Genomic DNA, 21,800 nt, shown 5'->3' with positions numbered 1-21,800 from the left:
CAATTGTTGCAGTTTATGTTGATGACTTGAATATCATTGGAACCCCAAATGAACTTGAAAGAACTGCAAAATACTCGATGAAAGAATTTGAGATGAAAGACCTTGGACAAACTAAATTTTGTCTTGGATTGCAAATTGAGCACTTAAATAATGGTATTTTTGTCCATCAGTCTAACTACACTGAAAGAGTGTTAAAACGTTTTTTCATGGACAAAGCGACCCCAACAAACACCCCGATGATTGTTCGGTCTTTGACTATGAAATATGATCCATTTAGACCTCGAGAGGAAAACGAGGATGTCCTTGGTCCTGAAGTACCATATCTAAGTGCAATTGGGGCTCTAATGTATCTAGCTAACAATACTAGACCAGACATAGCTTTTTCTGTGAATTTGTTAGCCAGGTTTAGCAACGCACCAACGAAGAGACAACGGAAAGGAGTAAGACACTTACTACGATATCTACGAGGAACAAAAGATCTTGGTTTGTTTTATCAATCAAGGCAAGATGCCACCCTCATCGGATATGCAGATGCTGGATATCTATCAGACCCACAAAACGCCAAGTCACAAACTGGATATCTGTTCACCTATGGTGGAACTGCAATTTCTTGGAAATCAACAAAGCAAACCTTAACTACGACATCATCAAATCATGCTGAGTTGATTGCCCTTTATGAAGCAGGACGTGAGTGTGTATGGCTAAGGTCAATGATCGGCAATATCCAAGAAGAATGTGGGATGAAAGAAGTAACTGAAAGTCCAACCATCATTTACGAAGACAATACTGCATGTATCGCACAAGTAACTGAGGGATATATTAAAGGTGATAGGACTAAACACATACCCCCAAAACTGTTCTTTACACACGATTTGCAGAAGGAAGGGAAGATAAATGTCCAACAGATCCAATCATCTGATAATCTTGCAGACTTGTTTACAAAGTCCCTACCTTCGAAGAGTGTTGAGCGGTTGGTCCACAAGATTGGGATGCGTCGTCTTCATAAACTATGTTAAAATCAGGGGGAGCATTATATGCACTGCACTCTTTTTCCCTTCGATCAGGTTTTTATCCCAAATGGGTTTTTCCTGACAAGGTTTTTAATGAGGCAGTACACTAAAGCATATAGTAATATATTGTTGTACTCTTTTCCCTTAGCTATGGCTTTTATCCTAAAGGGTTTTACTTAGCAAGGTTTTAACGAGACAACATATACCCTATTTTGTATGGATATTCAAGGGGGAGTGTTAAGAGTTAATTAATTTAGTCAAGGTGTGAATGTCCACACTCCAATTTCTTCATTGCATTTAATGTAGTAGCCAACCCTAATTGCCACCCTCTAATGTTATAGCCCACAATGTAATAGTGGTTCTTACTACTATAAATAGCCATGCAATTTCACTTGTATGAGACACAAAAATATTACCAAGAGTAATACATAAAAGTAGTAGTACTTCTCTTATTACCTTCTTCTCTTAATCCTCTAATTTCTATATATTTCATAACAATAAATATATTGACAAAATTCATTTTATCAACTTTTTTTTTCCCATGTGAGAGAGAGGTTTTCTTACGTTGAAAACCCTTAAGGTGTGTCGCAACTTGCAATTATAATTTTAAAAACAAAGAGGGTATATATATTTATTGGGGAAAAAAAGTTCAAGTGAGATTCACCTTAATATAAATTTTATAATTTTCACATATATAATTCAATTCAACATATTGATGACTAAATATGCACATCTGATATTTGTTTATAAACTTGTATAATTCAATAGATTTTCTCATTAGCCGTTTATAAATTAAGCTTTGATGGGTAGATTTGGTACCAATAGACTTTTGTTTGGTATTAGTAAAAAAACATATTTAAATGGGACCGTTATGGAGAAAATGAAATATATATATCGCAATTATAAACCATTGCAACCTACTCCTAATCCACAAGCCACTCCCTAGTGCCATATGACGACACCTCAATGAATCTTATTGTTAAACTAGGTCTGTTTAATTATCTAGTGTTGAAAATGGTGCAATTTGAGTATTTTTTTTTCAATTAAGTGCTTTAGCTTTCTCCTAAATCCATTGCATTAACTCACCTTTCACCAACACCACTATTTTCGACACCATATTAACTGTCTCTAACTTCCAACAACACCATTTTTTTTACTCCACCTTCCACCAACGATATCATCTACAACGCTACAATTATACGAAAACCCTATGAAAAAGTGAGATTAAGGGCACAGTCAACCCCAAAAGGTTGGGGTTGGGGCAACCATGTCCTCCATTGAAGCTGTCATATAGCTTTAATCTCTTTGCTGTATTGTTTTCATTAACGTTCTCTATGGTTTGCTTCTGAATTTTTCCCATTAACGTCGTTGTTCATGAGATTAACAGTGTTAACTTCTTTTATAGTTGAAATTACGAAATTATTCATACCTAAATACGTCAATCAACATTTATACCCTTAGATAAATATTTTTTTTTTGATGTTCCACCGAGTTACTCTTTGAACTAATCCAAATTCGACATCTGCTGTGAGTCGTTAGATTTCAATTCTTTTCCAATTGTTAATTTCAGAGAATCAAAAAACATGATCCTTCCGACTCCTCCCCTACCGAGTATAGCCATAATTCGAAATTAACATCATAAGCGCTTCTTTTACGGAGTACCAAATTTCAAAACCCCGAATTACATAAACCTCGAACAAACTAGTACTCCCCTTCCTCCTACTAGGGCTCGCTTCAACCTCTCATACTCTCTCTCTGCTCACACTAGTACACTACTACTACTACTTTCTTCTACTCCTACTTCTCAAACCCAAGTTCGAGGAGAGAGAAATCAATGGCGAACGAAGCAGACATGAGCGGTTGGACCGACCTTCTTCATTCCTCCACTAAGCTTCTCGAACAAGCTGCTCCTTCCGCACAGTTTCCTCCTCTTCAGGTTTTTTCTCTCTCTTCAATTTCATCGTTGTTTTTTCAAGTATTTCGGCATTTTTGAATTTGGTTAAATTGATGATTGAAATGTAAAGTTTAATTTATGTTTGGATTGATTTTAGAGGAATTTGGATCAATTGGAAGCCTTGTCGAAGAAGCTTAAGGCTAAAACCCTAAGAAATGAAGCTCCTTCTCAGTCTATTGCTGCCACCAGGTTTCCCCTTTTTTCCATTTCTTTTTTATTTTATGTTTTTTGTGATTGAACTGCATTTTGCTTCTAGTTTTTCATTTGCATTTTGATTTTTAATTTGTAGATATCTATATATTATGTTAATTATAATTAATTCAACCATATGCTTTGATATAATGTCCACAAATTTCTGTAATTAGGTTTGTGGTTTGGGGATGCGGGGTTGTGGGGATAGAGGACAGGCAATTGGTTTGGTTTGAGGTGATTAATTGACAGCAAAACACGGGGGCCAGGCGATTAATTCTAGGAAAGATAGTATCTGTCATTGAATTCCACATTTCTCTACTAAATTTAGATGTTGAATTAGATGGCTGCTAGTATTCTACAATCCTCTAACTGAGGATCATTGGCCGAGGGTATATATTTTTGATGGGATTTCCCTGGGATTTATTTACTCATACATGCCAAAAATTTCCCTCTTTGTCGTATGCTTGTTTTGGAGAGAGGGAGGGGTAGTGATATTAAGGGTTAAAAAGGGGGATGAGAAGATAGTTTTAAAGGTGCCTTTTTTGGGAATTCTAGGAGGGATAAGGAGTCTAAGGAGGGTCAATTTTGCAGTTAATAAACTGAATATATTTTAATTCTGTGATGAAGATAGTAGGTCTATGAACAAGCAATCTGATCTTTAGCTCTACCAGATATTAGCTTTCATATGAGTTTCAAAACAACATTGATCTTGAGAAAAAGTTTTTGTTTTTAAATTTTTTATTTTTGAGGAGAACCGGGAGGGGGGAGCTTTTATAAATTAGTTAACAAACTCCTCCAAGGTAATAATGCTGTGGGGAAAGAGTGCTCAGAATCTCAGAACATCACTTTTTAGCACGATGTTAGTATGCCCCAGCCTCTGTGCTACTATCAGCCCAAAGTTTGCTGCTAGCACTTCAGCCATATCGGCACTCCACTGTCCACATTGCACTATACTTCTCGACACCAACAGCTAGCAACTTCCCTATCTCTGATCTGATGAACACTCCAAGGCCTACACGCCCTTCATTGAATATTGCTGCATCAACCTTTATTTAATGCCTCCTCCTCTGTTAAACTCCTAAACTGAGAAAATGATATCATGGTGTTTCTTATTTACCCCTTTTTACTCTTTCCTTATATGCTTAATTGCTTATCGGCTATTGCTGTGGACTTAATTTGCTGCCTGTCGATAGGTTGTTAGCTCGTGAGGGGATTAATGCGGAGCAACTTGCTAGGGATTTAAAGTCTTTTGAACTGAAGGTAAATGCTATTGAATTGTTTTCGGTGTATGGGAGCTAATCTTTGCTGTTCACCCCCTTTTTAGTTGATGTATAGCTCTTTACACTATTATGGAACTGTTGCTGTACTTGTCTAAAGAATGTGGAAGTTTCACTTTGTCCTCTTGCAATACCCCCCCCCCCCCTTCTCTCTTTTTATTTATTTTTTATTTTTAATTCTTTTATGTTGTGTAGAATGATTTTGACTCAGTTTACTTTCTTTATCTTGAAGACCACCTATGAGGATGTTTTCCCAGCTGAAGCAACTAGTGTCGAAGAGTATCTCCAACAGGTACTTTCCTTCTCTGTTTTGTGGTTTACAGTGAAAGTTTGAACATTTCCTAAGAAAACTCCAGGATTAGGTTTATGTTCTGTTATATTCTTTATTTATTGTTTGGTTGTTACTTGTTAGCATTTCAATATAAACATGAATTTTTGTCTACAGTCATTTTGTGTTAAGAAATTTACGTTTATAGGTTTTATGTCTAACCTTTGTGCATAGCTGTATACTTCTTAGCATGATTTGTTGGCTGTATCATTTAGTTCCTTAAATTCTCCTTGCAGGTACATGAGATGGCAATGGTCTCATCCATCCAGGAAGCTCAGAAGGATAATCTGAGAAATTTTGATGACTATATGATGAAAGTTTTGGAGGTTAGTGTGCCAAGCAGGTTGCTCTGGTTTTGCTCAAGTGCTCATACATTTTGCCCTACTCTCTTGTATTATGTCCTGCTATTAGCATTGGTTATTGTGATGTATTTCTAGTGAAAATTATTATTGTTAGTATGATATACCATTTGCGTGCTAATTTTTTGTTTGAATTAAAGTATATGATTACTCAATATTCTTTATAAAAAAAAAAGAACTTACTGTCTTTGTTATTGTTTCTGCCCACGATCACCTGGCCCACACAACTATGGTTATAATTTCTCCTTTCTGAAGTTTGATGCTGCATATGTGTTGCATCTTTTTGTGATGTGTAGATATTTTGGTTCGTAATATATTTGATAGTCATTCATTTAGGAGTACGAGAGTTACAATTTTGATCTTGAGGGAGTTGGTTTAATGGTTAGATTGGTGACAAGTCTTCAGTTGTTGAGGAACAAGATTCACTTTGGTGGTTAAGAAAATCACTTTTTCATCTTCAGATGTATATACTTTTTACATAGTTATGTGTAGAAGCCTTTTGTTTTTTTTTTCCTTGCTCTTTCTATCTGTTGCAATTCCTTTACATCCTTAAAGATGGAATATCTTTGCAGTGAGATAGTGGTACAGAGGCAGGTGCAAAGATTATTCTATTACCTTTTTTTTTTTTTTTTTTTTTTGCATTGAGTAGTCATTGCTTTAGAAAACTTGTGCAAAGAGTATTATTACCATGCGGACAATGGAGTAGGATAGAGAATGTATTATATGAGCAGAGTGTGATTTGATTTCTATTGACATTTGTTCTATTCATTTTCAATGTAGGAATCATCATTTGGATTGATAATTGGTTAAATCATTGTCCTGTTTTTAGTTGTTATAAGTTTTGTAACCCCTGCCTTCTTCACACTGTCAAGCATAACCTAGCCCTGTTTTGAAAGACTCCTAATTCATCAATGTCATAGCCTAATCTGGCTTGTATTTTGACCCTTTATTGCAATCAGTGAAGGATTTGATCTTTAGTAGTTGTCCATTTCAAGGTGTTCTCTCAAGTGAGAAGGATTGTTTGAGATTATTACGCAAAAGGAGTGCAAATGACTCATGCACAAACCTCGTGGGTTAGTGTTATAACTCTTATTGTTTAGATTTAGAGTGTCTCTTAACCTGGGTTTGCAAGTGTTTTGATCTCTTAAAAGTCAGAAACCATTCTCATATACATTATGACTTTCTTGAGTTCAAAGTTTTTGTTTATATGATTATTCTTCCTATGCTTCCTGTTTTTTATTTATTTATTTATTTATCTATTTATTTTTTTATTTTATTTTAATAAAGAGTGATTGTTCTGCAGGGGAAGAAGTTGTTAATTACTGGAATTCTAACAGTAAACTTTGCATGTTTGATTTTCTGCAGTACGATTGGCAAAAGGAAAAAAGGGATTATCTTCAAGTTTTGAGCCGTATTTCAACATTGCCTCGTTCTAATACTGGTGAAGCAACTAATGCAATTACTCGTTCAGGTCAAATAGTATCAGTGTCTTCTACACCTCAAGCCTTTAGTGGATCCTCCAGTATGGAGATCGTCCCTCAAACTAATAGGCCCACTGAGGAGAAGAAGGCTTCAGCTTATGCTGAGGTTGTGAGGAGCCTCAATAGTGCAAGGGAGCGTGCTTTGTCATTCAAAGTAAGGCTGTGGATTTATAAATTGTTCATAGTTTGCTGTTTCCTTTATAATTTTACCTGTGTGCGTGCTGTGGGTGTGTGTGTAATTTTTTTTAATTATATTATGAATTTTCCTGTTTAGCTCTTGTGATGATGGCATAATGCATGATTGCCCAGCTACTGTTGTGAAGGCAGGATTTTTGTTGGGATGTCAAACTCAAGAAATGTATTGGATATTATTATTTGCTTTCCTCATAAAGCTCCATGCTATAAGCAAAATATTTTGAGAAGAGGAGAAAAAAAAAAAAAAAAAAAAACCCCTATCCCTAGAAAATGATATTGGACTGAGCATGAATATTATATGTCTAATCAACATTAATGAGAGATGTGATCCCTCCAAGTTACTTCTTTGTTATAGATTTATATTCATCTGTTGATGCCTTATTTGATATTTTCCCCTCAACTTGTTTTTTTCCTCCATTACTTTGTGATTTGATCATTCTTTTTTGTGTAGTTGGAAGTGTACTTGAGTGTTTCAAATCCTCTATGACAAGACCAATGACACATTGCACAAAAAGTGTTTCAGTGTCTTGGATTATTATTTATTTATTTATTTTAATTTTTAACTGTTTAACTAAATGGATTGAGTTGGTGTTAAGATATCTAACATGAAGTTGACTTGTGCTAGCCTTCAAACCATTAAACTGATTTTTGTAGGCAGTCTCAGTTTTTTTTTTGTTTTTTTTTTTAAAAAAAAAAATTATACTCTTGTCCTAAAATAAACTTTCAAATTTGTAAGTTAGTGAAGTTAGAAAGTCGAACAGCTTCAAATTTCATTGTGGTGACATGATCAAAGCGAATCACAAACAATTTAGAATCGACTTGCTCAAAGTTTGATTTGAGATTGTTTAATATGGATCACTGCAAATCAAGTGACTTGATATGACAAGACTACTCAAACCAGATACAAAAAGTTAAAAACTGCATGTTTGTGCTGAAAATTTTCAACTCAAATTATATGAGTCAATGTTACTCGATTGAAATGGGGTGGTTTGATGTCTTAAACTTAAGGTATTTTTTACCTGTTTACTAGTTCATACTAATTTATTAAAATTCTGGATTTGTTTTGATGTTGTTCATCATCAAGAAGGTTTTTAGTGTGTTGGTTTCAATTTTCAAATGCCTCTTACTGAAAGATTTCTTCTCATCCTTGTCTTTTCCAAGTTTGTGCTTTATAATCAGTGCTTTACTGACTAGTCTTTTCTTGTTATATTTTCTTTTCTTTCCTTTTTGTGAAGCCTGCTTCAGCATTTAAGATTGCTTTTGAAAGTTTGGCTCTTGAGGCATCTGGGGGAAAGTCTGTTGGCATGCAGAAGATATGGCACCTTGTGCAGGTTGGTTGTGAGATTATATGATTCATCTCGATGACTAAACAAGATATTGGTATTTATAATTTTTCCTTGATTTAAAGTTAATGTATTGGTTCTTTGTAGACATTGGTGGGTGAGGATATAAATAATCAGCAGAATATTTCAAGGAAAATGATGTTGGTGAATGGTGCCAGGCGGCATTTGGAGTGGGGACATTCGAAGCATGTCATTGAAACAATACAAAATCATCCTGTACAAGTTAGTAACCACCAGTTTCTTTTTCTGAGCAAGTGTTTCTCAAAACTAGTGCTTGTGCAATCTGGTCTCTTGTTGGTACTTTTTGGCTTGTAGTAGTTTCTGCCAATAGATCTCATAATTTGTCAATACAATAATAGTCCAGCCTTAAACAATAATGCATATGTATGCTTGCATCTTATACCTGACAATCTGACATGGTTTTTGTTGCATTAACATATTCGGGTCTTGTAATCAGGCTGCACTTGGGGGCTCTGTCGGTAATCTACAAAGAATTCATGCATTTCTTCGGGTTAGTTGGAGTTATTATTTATCAGTTAATTGAATCATGAATTACACTTTGTGTATATTAGGACTTTATAATCATCAATGTCATGCTTTTTACAGATCCGTTTACGAGATCACGGGGTTCTAGATTTTGATGCGGCTGATGCCAGGAGGCAACCTCCTTTGGATACAACTTGGCAACAGGTCCTATAGTATCTTTTATATTACTATTTTCTTTTCTATCCTATCTAGTATACCCTTCCTCTTTTGTTTTTCTGCAAACAGTTGCTATACATTGGTGAAATGACAAGGAGGTCAGAACATTGTCTCAGAATTGATATCCCTACATTTTCCTAGTTTATCTTTCACGATCATCATATTATTTGAAACCTGATAGTAATAAGTTAGTTCTTGTTAAATCAGGATTGGGTTCAGAAATTGTTTCTGAACTTGGTTGTTTCACATTTAATATACCTGTTTCATCTGTGTGAAGCTATAAAGGACCTGAATAAGATACCGGCTTTTATTTATCTAAAGTACTGAATCTTTTCATACTATTGTTTCAGATATATTTCTGTTTAAGAAGTGGATATTACGATGAAGCAAAGAGTGTAGCTCAGTCATCTCGTGGTTCTCTTCAATTTGCTCCTCAGGTATTAGTTGTTCATCCCCTGCATCTTTAAGGTATAAGATGATATTTCATAACTTTCTACTGTGGTAGCTTTCAGAATGGATATCTACTGGAGGTGTGGTATCTGCAAATACTGCTGCTGCAGCTTCTGAAGAATGCGAGAAAATGTTCAGAATGGGTGATCGCGGGGCTCGAGCAGTGTATGACAGAAAGAAACTATTACTTTATGCTATGATTTCTGGATCTCGCAGGCAGATTGACCGCCTTCTTAGAGAGCTACCAAATCTGTTCAACACCATAGAGGACTTTCTATGGTTCCAGTTGTGTGCCATACGGGAGAATTCACATGGAGCCTCATCCTCTGCACTGAATGAGGGGTCTGTGCCTTACACCTTAGAGGATTTACAAACATACCTTAACAAGTTTGAGCCATCATACTACACTAAGAGTGGGAAGGACCCTCTCATGTACCCATATGTTTTGCTATTGAGCATTCAGTTGTTACCAGCTGTCATCTACTTGTCAAAAGAAATGGGTGAAGGGTTTAACATTGATGCAGTCCACATAGCAATTACATTTGCGGATCACGGGGTTTTTTCAGAAAGTGCTGCTGCAGGACAGAAGCTAGGATTGATGGATGCTTTTGCTGAAGTATCTAGCATGATTAGGCAGTATGGGTCTGCATACTTAAGAATTGGAAATCTTTCTATGGCACTCGAATATTATGCACAAGCAGCTGCTGCAGTTGGGGGTGGTCAATTGTCATGGGTAGGAAGAGGTAGTTTAGATCAGCAAAGGCAGAGAAGCTTAATGTTGAATCAGCTCCTTACAGAGTTGTTGTTACGTGATAATGGAATCTATCTCCTACTTGGACCTAGGGGTGCTGGAGAAGAAGCCGAACTGAGACGGTTTTTTAATGATGCTGGTTCAAGACAACAATTTCTGCTTGAAGCAGCTCGACAGTGTCAGGAAGCTGGTTTGTTTGACAAAGTAATAATCTAACGCTCTGATTCCTTGGTGCTTGCTAGCTAATTAGTACTGCTCTCTGGATATATTAGCCACATGTTACTTTATTATTCCGAAAAATGGTTACCTTCCTATTATTAAAATGCTATGGTTTCTTATTTAAAAAAATAAAAAAGAAAAAGAAAACTGCTATAGTTTCCCATTATGTCCATGCTTAGATTGGTTGACAGGGACTAGCCCAGGAGGGTAAATATGATCCAAATTTTATAGTAGGTCTTTTAGTGAAGTCATGTTAGATGCTTATTATTAGGAGCTAATACTATGTTGCCACTTTTTGGGATGAAAAGGATATTTTATTGTACCTTGTGTTTCCTTGCTTATGATCATGTATTCGATCATCGTCAATTTTCTTAATGCTCTTTTCATATTGAATCAGTCTGTAGAAATTCAGAAGAGAGTTGGTGCATTTGGAATGGCTTTAGATACAATTAATAAGTGCTTATCTGAAGCAATCTGCTCACTATCACGTGGCAAACTCGATGGTGATAGTCGGACAGCCGCGCTCATCCATTCTGGCAATGAGATATTAGAGATGTGCAAATATTATCCTGAGATCAGGTATGTCTATTTATCATGATCGCATATACTTAATTTTCCATTCAGCTGCATTCTTATTTCAGTGTAGCTTCTCTAAGCTGATGCTCCAGAAAGGGAAATGTTATGCCAAATGCTGGATAAACTTGCGCAGGAATATAATATTAGATTTTTATCTTTTAATCTCATATTTACTGTTTTATTTGTGGTTCTGTTGCTTAGTTGTATTGTGTTTCTGCCTTTTACACGTACTAATCAATACTGTGCACTTTATTCTTTTTAAATAGAATGCCAGCAGAATTAGCCTGGGTGAAAAAGACTTTAAAGTTACCTGGGAGCAATTTGTCATTTATATATGAAAAAAAAATCTAATTCTGCTGTTTTTAGCTTATAGGTGAATTTGTTGCTGGTCCTCCCTCTTTAACTAAATGCAATCATTTTACTGTTAAATAGGAGTTACATGATTCAGTTTACTTGTTTGCAAAATTGGTATGAGTGTTATTTGACTAAATTATCATTTGGCCTGAGTCTTGATAGTCTCTTCATCAACTTGCTGTTTCCTCCTTTCCTGTTATTGTCTATACTGTTTGCACTTGTAGATTTTGTTAGAGCCATAATGGTTAATATCGTGCTAACATGTAGCTGGGATGCATTCATAATTTCTTTCCTGGAGGCTAACTTGAAATTTCTGTGCAGCGTAAAAGATCGAGAGCATGTTATAGAACAAGAAACTGTCTTGAGACAGCTTGAGGCGACATTGTCAATTCACGAGCATGCACGACAGGGCCGCCATTTGGATGCATTACGAGAGATTGCGAAACTTCCATTCCTTCCACTGGATCCACGTGCACCAGGGTTAAGCATTGATTCATTCCAGAATTTATCCCCTTATGTCCAGGCTTGTGTCCCTGACCTTCTAAGAGTTGCCTTAAGCTGTCTGGACAATGTGACTGATACTGATGGATCTCTTCGTGCTTTAAGAACAAAGGTAATTACAGGCAGCCTGGTTTCTTTCCTGAGCATATACATTCAGCTATTGGCTATGTGTCATCACATGCATATGTCACATTCAGTTATTATTATACTAGTTGATTGGCTTTCTTGATGGACAAAATGCTCTAAAATTCCTTGAATTTTCTGATTATCTTGATTGGTCTTATACAGATCGTCACACTCCTCTTTACTAGTTTCGTGTTTGTCTTGGTGCTTTCTTACTTGGTTTATTTATTTATTTATTTTTTATTTTAATAAATAATTCTGACACACGCTAGTGAAAAGTAGTAAGTGCTCATTCATTGAAAGTATGATGAACTTGCTTGTCTGATGTGAGTTTTTACTTTCACAGGTTGCAAATTTTCTTGCGAACAACCTGCATCGAAATTGGCCTCGTGATTTGTTTGAGAAGGTCGCAAGAAGCCTTTGAAATCAAGCACAAGGGAAAGGTTGGCAGCTTGGACAGCGCTGCCAAGCTTACTGACAAGTGCTGGTGTCAAGGGCTTATCATTCCTCTTGCACATTTTGTACATTTATTAAACTAGAACTTCCTATTTCTCTCTTTTTACCGATATATAGAATATTTCTTGCGGCTAGATCAAATTAGGCTGTGTGTTTTTGGTACGATTTACCATGTTGCCCTGCCTTTAATTACTTTTCATGTAGACAGTTAGAAGTATTAGTGACAACTAGAAGAATATTCAAAAGTGACAAATAATAAAATAAAAGATAAAAAAAAAAAATAATCTAGACTTTAATGACAACTAGAAACAAAAATAAAACCGTTTCCCCGGCAACGGCGTCAAAATTTGACAGGGTAAAGTCGTATCCCCTAATCAAAAGTAATACCTAAGTCCTCTAACTAAAGTAGATAGGGAAGTAGGGTCGAATCCACAGGGAAACTGGTCTTTCTATTCCTAATTAATTAATTATAATCTAAATTATTAAGGTAACCAATTTGTTGTTTTCAATATGAAACTATACTACGGAGATTGAGTTTAGGGAGAAAGTCAAAAATAAGAAGGCCTAGGGTCACAGGTTCACCAATAATTAATATTCCGGGATAAAACATAACAATCAATAATCAACATTGCACAAATAACATGATTAACAGGCTCTCGCAATTTATTAACCAACATAGATCTAACAGGATCTCGCAATTTACTAGATCTAAGTTCCTATTGAAAATAGCCTTTAATATCAAATTAACATCTGCTCGATTCATCAATTCAATATTGCTAAACATTCACAATCAAATTACATCTGCTCGATTCATAATCCAATTGCAAAGAATTAAAACAATTCAATAAGAAATTATCATACAATATCAATAATCAACAATAACAAATTATCCTTCATATTAATTATGGATCCCCATAAACCCTAGAATTAAACTACTCGGACATAATTAAATCTAAACTAAATGAAGCAAGAAAAGTAGTCATGATAGAGTAAAGAAATAAAATAAATAACTGAGATTAAAAGAGAAGAAATCGTTACCAAAGTTAAAAGGAACAAGAGTTGTAGAGAGAGAAAATAATACTAAGAGTTTAAGAGAAGAGAGAAAGAGAAAAGTTAGAGAGAGAAAAGAGAGAGTAAGGGAAGGAAGAAAAGAATTCCCCCCTAAATTCGCTTAACAAAAGCGTATTTATACTAAGCTAGAAAATCCTAAGTTAAAACAAATTAAACGACGCTTAAAACGTCCTCCAGAAACACGCGCCCGATCGGGCGAGGCACCGCCCGATCGGGCGAGCCTTTTTGATCGGACGAAGGGATGCTGCGATATAAGTCTTCTTTGCCCGATCGGGCGCGCTATCGGGCGGATCATCGGGCGGACCATCGGGCGGACACCTTTGGGCCGCTTGGACTCCTCGTTTGGGCTCGTAACTTGGCCCAAACCAAATATCCTCTTTGGGGCTTAAATCATTCGGTCCAAATGCCTCGTCTTCACACAAGTCGAGCCCTTATTCACCGGCTTGATTACTCTAACCGATCTTGGGATATGAAAGATGGTCGTGCTCCTCCAATGCTCGTAGTTGCTCCATAAAATCCCGGGAAAATGCTCCAAAGGTGCAACTCCCTACAAAACTCAACCAAAACTACGAAAACACTAGAAAACACATATTAGTAATAAAAGTGGCTCTAAAGAGCCAAAAACACTACTAATTATGACCAAGGGACGGGGGTAAAATACTATATAAAATAGACATATCATGTTGCTAATGGCAAATGGCTTGACACGTTCCCAAATTAAACCATGGAAAATCTTGATCGAGGCAAATCAGACCACTCACCTATCTTTCTCAGATTCGAGGCTCATAGGAGGAAAAAAAAGAAAAAAAAGAAAAAAAGGTTTCGCTTTGAAACCTGTTGGTTGCTTGATGGAGAATGCGAGGAAGTTATAAGGGGGGCTTGGAGTGGCAGTGATGGTAGAGTGGAGGACCGAGTGAAAAGTGTGGCCGGTGATCTTCAGGTTTGGAGCAAGTCGAAATTTCGGAAAATAGAACAACAAATTGACACAATTGAAGAAGAATTGAAAAAGGCGAGAAGAGAAAGAGTGACCAACGACTCCTTTGCTAGATGTGCAGAGCTTGAGAAGAGACTAGATGATCTTCTTGATAAACAGGAAGCTTACTAGTACCTGCGTTCTAGAGCCTCGGAAATCAAAGATGGAGATCGCAACACATCTTATTTCCACCACAAAGCTTCACAGAGAAAATCGAGGAATGAAATTAAGGGGCTCTTTGATGATGAAGGTAACTGGCAAGAGGACGAGGAAGAGATAGAGTAGATTGTTTAGAGCTTCTACCAGAATTTATTCTTAGCAGGTACCCCATTGGAGGAGGCTTGTGAGACAGTCTTAGAGTCAACGGAAAAGCTGATCACTTCGGAGATAAATGCTGACCTTTTGCGTCCTTTTTCAAAAGAGGAAATTTTTGTTGCTCTTTCCCAGATGCACCCTTGTAAGGCCCCGGGACCCGACGGTATGCGTGCTATATTTTTTCAGAAATTTTGGCATATTATTGGTGATGATGTTACTAGGCTTGTTAGTAGTATTTTGCAGGGTAATGAGTCTTTTGGCCCTATAAATAATACTAACATTGTTCTCATCCCGAAAGTGAAATCTCCTACTTTGATTTCGGAATTTAGACCTATTGCTCTCTGCAATGTGCTATACAAGATTACCTCGAAGGCTATTGTGATGAGATTGAAATCGATTCTCCCTAGCATTGTCTCGGAGAATCAAAGTGCTTTTGTGTCGGGGCGTCTCATCACTGACAATGCTCTTATTGCGCTGGAATTGTTTCACACGATGAAGAACAGATGTAATAGTAAGAAAGGCATGGTGTCTATGAAGCTCGATATGAGTAAAGCATACGATAGGGTCAAATGGAATTTCCTTGAAAATTTGCTCTTGAAAATGGGTTTTGCTACCAGATGGGTAAGGACTATTATAGATTGTGTGACTATGGTTAAATACTCCTTTATTGTCAACGGGAGCGTATGTGGTTCAGTTACTCCAACTAGAGGGTTACGTCAAGGTGACCCCCTATCCTCGTATCTTTTCATTCTTGTTGCAGATGCTTTCTCGGGTTTGATGCGGAAAGCTTTGATTGATGGCTCTACTCATGGGGCCAGAGCTAGTCGTAAAGGGTCGGAGATCTCTCACCTTCTTTTTGCAGATGACAGTCTTCTATTTGCTAGAGCCAACCATAGGGAGTGTTCGAAGATTGTCGAAATTCTCAACATATACGAACAAGCTTCCGAGCAGAAAATTAATTATGACAAATCGGAGGTCTCTTTTAGCAAAGGCGTCAGTGTTCCAATGCAAGAGGAATTGTTGGGTATTCTAGCGATGCGGCGAGTTGACAAACATGAAAAGTACCTTGGAGTTCCTACCATCATCGGCAATAAAAAAAGATGGTGTTTTCGGCACTTAAGGACAGAATTTGGAAAAAATTATCAGGTTGGAAGGAGAAATTTTTATCAAGAGCAGGGAAGGAGATTCTCATCAAATCAGTGATACAGGCCATTCCTACATACATCATGGGCGTATATAAAATTCCGGCAGGGGTGATTGATGATATACATGCTATGATTGCTCGTTTCTGGTGGGGTTAGGAAGATGATAAAAAGAGAGTGCATTGGAAGAGTTGGAAGGATCTTTGCATTCCAAAGTGCCTTGGTGGGATGGGTTTTAGAGATTTAAAGGTTTTCAATGATGCTCTCCTAGGTCGTCAGGCTTGGCGTCTTACGAGTAATTCGGACTCCCTCTTGAATAAAGTACTTAGTGCAAAGTACTATATGGGGAAGACATTCATTGAGGCTCATCTTGGTGTTGGGGGAAGCTACTCTTGGTGAAGCATTTGGTCCTCAAAGGCTTTGTTTAAGGAAGGGTTAATTTGGAGAATAGGGAATGGGTCGTCCGTGAACATTTGGAGGGAGCCTTGGGTCGATAATGGGGAAAGCCGCTTCATAAGCACGCCGGTATCCGATGAGGTTCAAGTTGTTAGCGACTTGATTGACCATAACTTTTGTGAGTGGGACGTGCACCGCATAGAGAGCATATTCAATGAAAATGATGTCCGCAGCATCCTTGCAATTCCCTTGAGCTCGAAGGCCGAACCTGACTTACTCACTTGGGCATTCTCCTTCGATGGCTGCTACTCTGTCAAATCAGCTTATATGTTGGGTAAGTCATGCAATCTCGATCTTTTTCATAAGTTTTGGTTGGATATTTGGAATTTGGACATCACCCCGAAGGTACGTCACTTCTTGTGGCGACTGTGCATGGGAACCCTCCCTGTTAGAGCCTAACTTAAACATGGGCACATGACGGAGTATTCGGATTGCCCTTGGTGTGTTGGCACTCCCGAAACAGTTCAACACGTCTTCTTTGACTGTCCCACAGTCCAAGAACTTTGGGTGGAATGTGAGTGTACGGAGATGTCCCTTTGGCCGAATGACATGTCTTTCGTTGATTTAATGGAGTCTTGGGGCAAACTTGACGCAAAGAAGGTCTACAGGGGAACTATTTTAATGTGGATTTGTGGAATAGAAGAAATGATATGGTGTTCAATGGCAAAGAGGTTTACCACCTCGTCATTGTCGATCGTGTCTTCCGCTTGGCAGTTGATTGTAACACTTATGCGAAGAGAATCTATGGAGGCATCAAGAAACCTTCTGGCCGTAGCCCGAAATCTTGGAAAGCCCCACCTGAAGGTACGATTAAAATTAATTGTGATGCATCGCTCAGTGTTGAAGGGTGGGTGGGACTCGATGTCATAGCCAGAGATTGGAAAGGGGATGCTCTGTTTGCATCCAGCCGCCGAGTTAGAGCCCACTGGCCCCCGATTTTAGCTGAAGCTAAGGCTGCTGCCATGGGCATCAAACTTGCCAAGAGCCACTGCCTATCCAACATCATCATTGAAGGGGACAACCAAGTGCTCATTAACAGACTATCCAAGGCTTCGATTTTCTTCACTGATCTTGATAATGTTCTTGATGATATTTTAGCTTCTTGTTGTGCTTTTAATTCGTTATTTGGTGTCATGTTTAACGGGACGGTAATGTTGTTGCTCATAATTTAGCCCGTTTAACACCTTTTGGTATAGAACAAATTTGGGAGAACCATAGCCCTTGTGAGGTTTCTCCGTATGTATTGATGGACAAATTATCAATATAATGATACCTTAATGGGTTTTCAAAAAAAAAAAAAAAAAAAAAAAGAAAGTAGCTTATTTATATTGGTGATTAACTCATTAATCTTGTGGCGTGTTGTAGTTTATGCCCAGGTATAAAGGCTTCAATTTCTTGAGAAGTTTATTAAGTTTATCTATTACTTACATTTGATGTGTCTTTTGTTGTGGATTTGGATGGGCGACTAAAGTCCTTTGGTGGCTCATTTGTTGACAATATAGTGAGAAAGAGGAAGCAAAATAGTGAGAGAAAGAGAGAAACTGAAAACAATTCTTATTCACGTTTTTCTGTGAGTAGTCTAAAAAATCACCCATCTAATTGAATCTCAAATTTGTCTTTTTTGATCTAATCTACCTCAAATTTTGGTAGCTTGTGAGGGGCATTAAAGTTTCAACTTCAATGACTTTATTTTCATATACTGCTACGTCTTGTGAGTCGTGAAATATTGGGCAGAATTTTGTTTTCCTGATAATATTTTTTCTTTCTTCCTCCACAAGTTAGCTCTTTATGATTGTTGTTAGGTAAATTGAGTACCAATTTTGATTGTGTTTGTTTAACACTCTTATATCATAATAAGAGTAATTGGGTGGACACTGCACACTGGACTCCCTAATCATCGGATTATGTTTACTCTTATTTTAGATTATACTTGTTCAAAATTCTACATCCCTAATTGTAGATTAAATCATTTTCAAACAATACATGCAAATGAGATATGAAAGAGTATAACACTATATAAATTAAGATATTATGATGTGTTTTTGGGATGAAACCTACTTAAAATTAATATTGGAAAAAAAAAAAATTACATAGTTCAGCTATAGTTTTGGGATTTTTATAAATAAAAATAATTAATTACCAAATTGCCACTTTGATTTGCAAATGCAAGAAACTAGATTCTCCTCGAAAACACAAAAAGTGCAAACTTGAATTTTTCCTTCGTCACTTTCACTACATAGACTAATACAGCAACTCTACCGAACGCCATTTCAGCAAGTAAGTATTTCTCCCTTCTTTTTTTCCTTTTCAAATTTGATACTACGTATTTAGATTTCCCTTATTTAATTTGACCTTTTCTGATTTGGTGAACTGGGTTTTTGTCATTTTTTTCATTTAATTTGCATTAAATTTGCTTAATATCTTCAATGATGCCAGAATATTGAAACATTTGGATTTCTGGGTTTGAATCGTTTTGTTTAATCTTTGTTTATCGTCAAGCAATTAGTTGCTAGATTAGAATTTATTGTTGTATGCTTTCTGAAAAAGTCGTGGCACTAAAATTATGGCCTTGCAAATTTGAAATTAAAATTTCCCTATTTTGCATTGGGGTTAATTTAGTTCTAATTATAGTGGAATTGTAAGATATCTGTAATTAATTATCATTGAGGGTGCTAAATCTTGGGGATTTGGTGTTTGGAAATTACACTTTCCCTTATGGGTTAGGCCAAAAGAATAAAAGATCAAAATTTCTCACAAAAATATTTACTTTTAGCTTGAATCATGATCTTATTGTCAAAAACCTAATATTCCTAGCCCCTTATCCCAGATTAATACCATTTCCAACTTTTAGTTGAGTTGGGTGTGGAAACATGAACCTAGATCATATTGATGTTCAATGTACTTATAGTTGTAGGACTTGTAGCCTTGTAGGTGAGGGCTAATCTGAGATTTTCGAAATTGGGAGTCAATGACAATTTTCATATTGAAAGGTCAAAGTAAGGTCTTGTTTAGAATGGGGCACATAAATTAGAGAGTGATGGCGTCCAAGAATCATTGGTTGATGTAGTGGTAGTTAGAGGTGGAAGGAGGGATGTGGAATCATTATCCTCATTTGAGGGTTGATACTAGGGGAGGGAAGAGTGGAGTTGGGGGGGGGGGGGGGGGGGAATTGGTGGTGAACTATTACCTTCAATCGGAAGGTAATAATTTCCCAACACTTTCTCCTCCCTCAACCTGCATCTCTACTTTGTTTCCATCTCTTTATTATATCTCCTTTTAACCTTATTCATTGCTTCCATGTTCTAATTGCCCTAAGAGACAAAGGAAAAATGGATATCTTTCAACTTTGTTATGTTAATCCTATCAGTATTAAACAAAGTCAACTACTTGGATAATGGGTGGCAATTTTTAATGCATATTTGAACTTTCTTAAGAGGTGATATGCGGATCATGATCCAGGAGGGGAAGACATACCTATCCTTAAGATAAAAGTAATTTACAACAACTCTCCTTTTAAATTAGCATCCATATCCAACTCTAGAGTTGTAGGCCAACTTCCATCTATTTATTGATTACCCTCCCTCTCATCATTAATCCTTGTCCAATATGAATCAATATCAATCCGTTTTACAAATTATTGATTTCCTGAATTCCCTTTGGCTTTGTGCTATGGTCTCTGGGCTGATTCACAGGTACAATGAAAATGTTACTACCTTAAATGGTAGTCTCAAAGAGGTTCTCAGGATAAAAGACTCCATTCAGATTAGACTCACCATTGGAGGGAATCCAATATTGTTCCATGTTTGAGGTTTTCACAACTTTGATTGACATAGTCTCCATATAAAGTGAGCTTTAAGAGGACATAGGAAATGGAGGGATGGTTAGTCTCTCCATCTCCCCCCAAGTGGTTGGGGGTTCGATCCTCATTCCCCCTTTCCTGTGATAGGGTGGGGTACCCCGTATCTTACCGTATTAAAAGGAAAAATAATAAAAAAAAGGATAAAAAAATAAAATAAAGTGAGCCTTAAACAACGATATTCTATTCTAATACAGTAATACTCTATTATTTTGTTACTCCGTATTATTTTAATATTTTTACGGGGTTCTTAATTTGAAGATCAATTTCCAAATATATAGACTTTATGTAGTGGCATATTGCCTATTTTGCTGAGACTCAACCATTGAGGTTGTTCAGATGATGATGTCAAGGATATGGAATTATGTAGTGTCACGGAGGATTGAAGACTATAAAAAATAAAATAAAACAAAATAGAGAGTGAAAAGAGTGGAGATAGTTTCTGTTACTCAATACCCTTTTCTTTTCTTTTTTTTTTTTTTTTTTTTTTTTTTTTTTTTAAATTTCATTTTTGGGTTGGCCTTTGAGTTTAGCTGTGCTTCGGCAGTCCCTATCTTCAAACTTTTGTCCATGCTTAGAGTTGCTTTCTCTTTTGTGATCATACACGTAGTAATTTTGTGATCATGCTTAGAGTTGCACTTTGCCATAATATGCTAATTATGACATAAAATCATGTGATAAATAGCCTCAGAAAATCTATGCTTCAGTTAGTGTTTTTATGATGTTCACAATTTCTCCGAATAGTTCCAACACAACAAAGTCTCAACTTAAGCCCTTTTCCTATCATCAAAGGTTGACATGGGAGAACTGATCAATTTACTTGTGCCACTTGGTCATTGCAGATTGCTCTATTATTAACGAAGGAAGATAATGGACTTGTCAACATCCCAGAAACTCACTCTGGGCTATGCTGCCCTAGTTGGAGTAGGCGGGGTTATGGGTTATATGAAGAGAGCTAGCCTTATGTCCCTTGGTGCTGGTGGAGCATCATCTGCTTTACTGTACTATGTTTACACAGAACTCCCAAATAATCCAGCTTTTGCCTCATCACTTGGGCTTGGGGTCTCTACAATGTTGCTTGGATCAATGGGTTATCGTTTTCAGAAAACGAGGAAGGTATTTCCTGCTGGAGTTGTTGCTCTTCTTTCACTTGGAATGACCGGTGGTTACCTACATGGAATCATTCGAAGTCAAAACTAGACGGTGATAGGGCACCTGGAAGCATCATGGTATTGTCTAGGCTGAGACTTTAGTGAACAATTTGTTGTCTGGTACTGTTGTAGTCTGATAATGTTTGTTGGAGTTGAGAAAGGTGGGGTATTAGTATGAATTATGAATTGTTGTTTAAGTTCATGTTTGTTTGAACATGAATAACAATTTTATACTTCGTTTATCACAGTGAAGCCATTTTATAGCACAAACTAGTCAATTTCATGGTTGGCACTTGGCAGTACTCTTAACTGCAATACATGGGAGACTGGAAGATCTTAGCAGGAAGCATCTGCCCTAGTAGAATTGTACTTTACTAAAAATGATAGCTTAATAGCTAAATGTTAACTATGATAATTTGTGTGAGACAGGAAAAACAGCCCTTTGCGATCTGTAATAAATTGATAGATCTATGTATGCCAATATCTGTGTCAAGTTTTGCAAAGCTATCGATCAGCCTAGCAAGATTCCTGAGAGCTTGAACAAGCACGAATAGACTAACTGCGT

At 36.8% G+C, this 21,800-nt stretch overlaps 1 protein-coding gene and 1 pseudogene across 1 annotated transcript; both read left to right on the top strand.

Moving 5' to 3' along the window:
* The first annotated feature begins 2,696 nt into the window (after nucleotides 1–2,696).
* On the top strand, nucleotides 2,697–12,507 carry LOC145582407 (nuclear pore complex protein NUP93A-like). Its single transcript, XM_081639403.1, has 15 exons — nucleotides 2,697–2,946; nucleotides 3,062–3,153; nucleotides 4,350–4,416; nucleotides 4,666–4,725; nucleotides 4,998–5,087; nucleotides 6,486–6,755; nucleotides 8,032–8,127; nucleotides 8,227–8,361; nucleotides 8,597–8,650; nucleotides 8,746–8,829; nucleotides 9,192–9,278; nucleotides 9,347–10,246; nucleotides 10,659–10,840; nucleotides 11,513–11,804; nucleotides 12,162–12,507. The coding sequence occupies exons 1-15, from the start codon at nucleotides 2,845–2,847 to the stop codon at nucleotides 12,237–12,239; spliced, it is 2,589 nt and encodes an 862-aa protein (XP_081495529.1). The 5' UTR covers nucleotides 2,697–2,844; the 3' UTR covers nucleotides 12,240–12,507.
* Nucleotides 12,508–20,954: 8,447 nt separating this feature from the next.
* LOC145581332 (protein FATTY ACID EXPORT 7 pseudogene) lies at nucleotides 20,955–21,284 on the top strand (annotated as a pseudogene).
* Nucleotides 21,285–21,800: the final 516 nt, after the last annotated feature.

The sequence above is a fragment of the Chenopodium album genome, chromosome 15, assembly GCF_948465745.1.
Source record: "Chenopodium album chromosome 15, dcCheAlbu1.1, whole genome shotgun sequence".
Taxonomy (NCBI): Eukaryota; Viridiplantae; Streptophyta; class Magnoliopsida; order Caryophyllales; family Amaranthaceae; genus Chenopodium; species Chenopodium album.
The sequence above is the reverse complement of the archived record's forward strand: the minus strand, read 5'-3'. Positions and strand labels throughout refer to the sequence as shown.

Excerpts from the sequence above, each read along its gene's own strand:
- LOC145582407 (XM_081639403.1), top strand. The coding sequence starts at position 2,845 with ATGGCGAACGAAGCAGACATGAGCGGTTGGACCGACCTTCTTCATTCC. Across the intron at positions 5,088-6,485 it reads ATATGATGAAAGTTTTGGAG|TACGATTGGCAAAAGGAAAA; the intron begins GTTAGTGTGCCA and ends GATTTTCTGCAG. Across the intron at positions 10,247-10,658 it reads AAGCTGGTTTGTTTGACAAA|TCTGTAGAAATTCAGAAGAG; the intron begins GTAATAATCTAA and ends ATATTGAATCAG.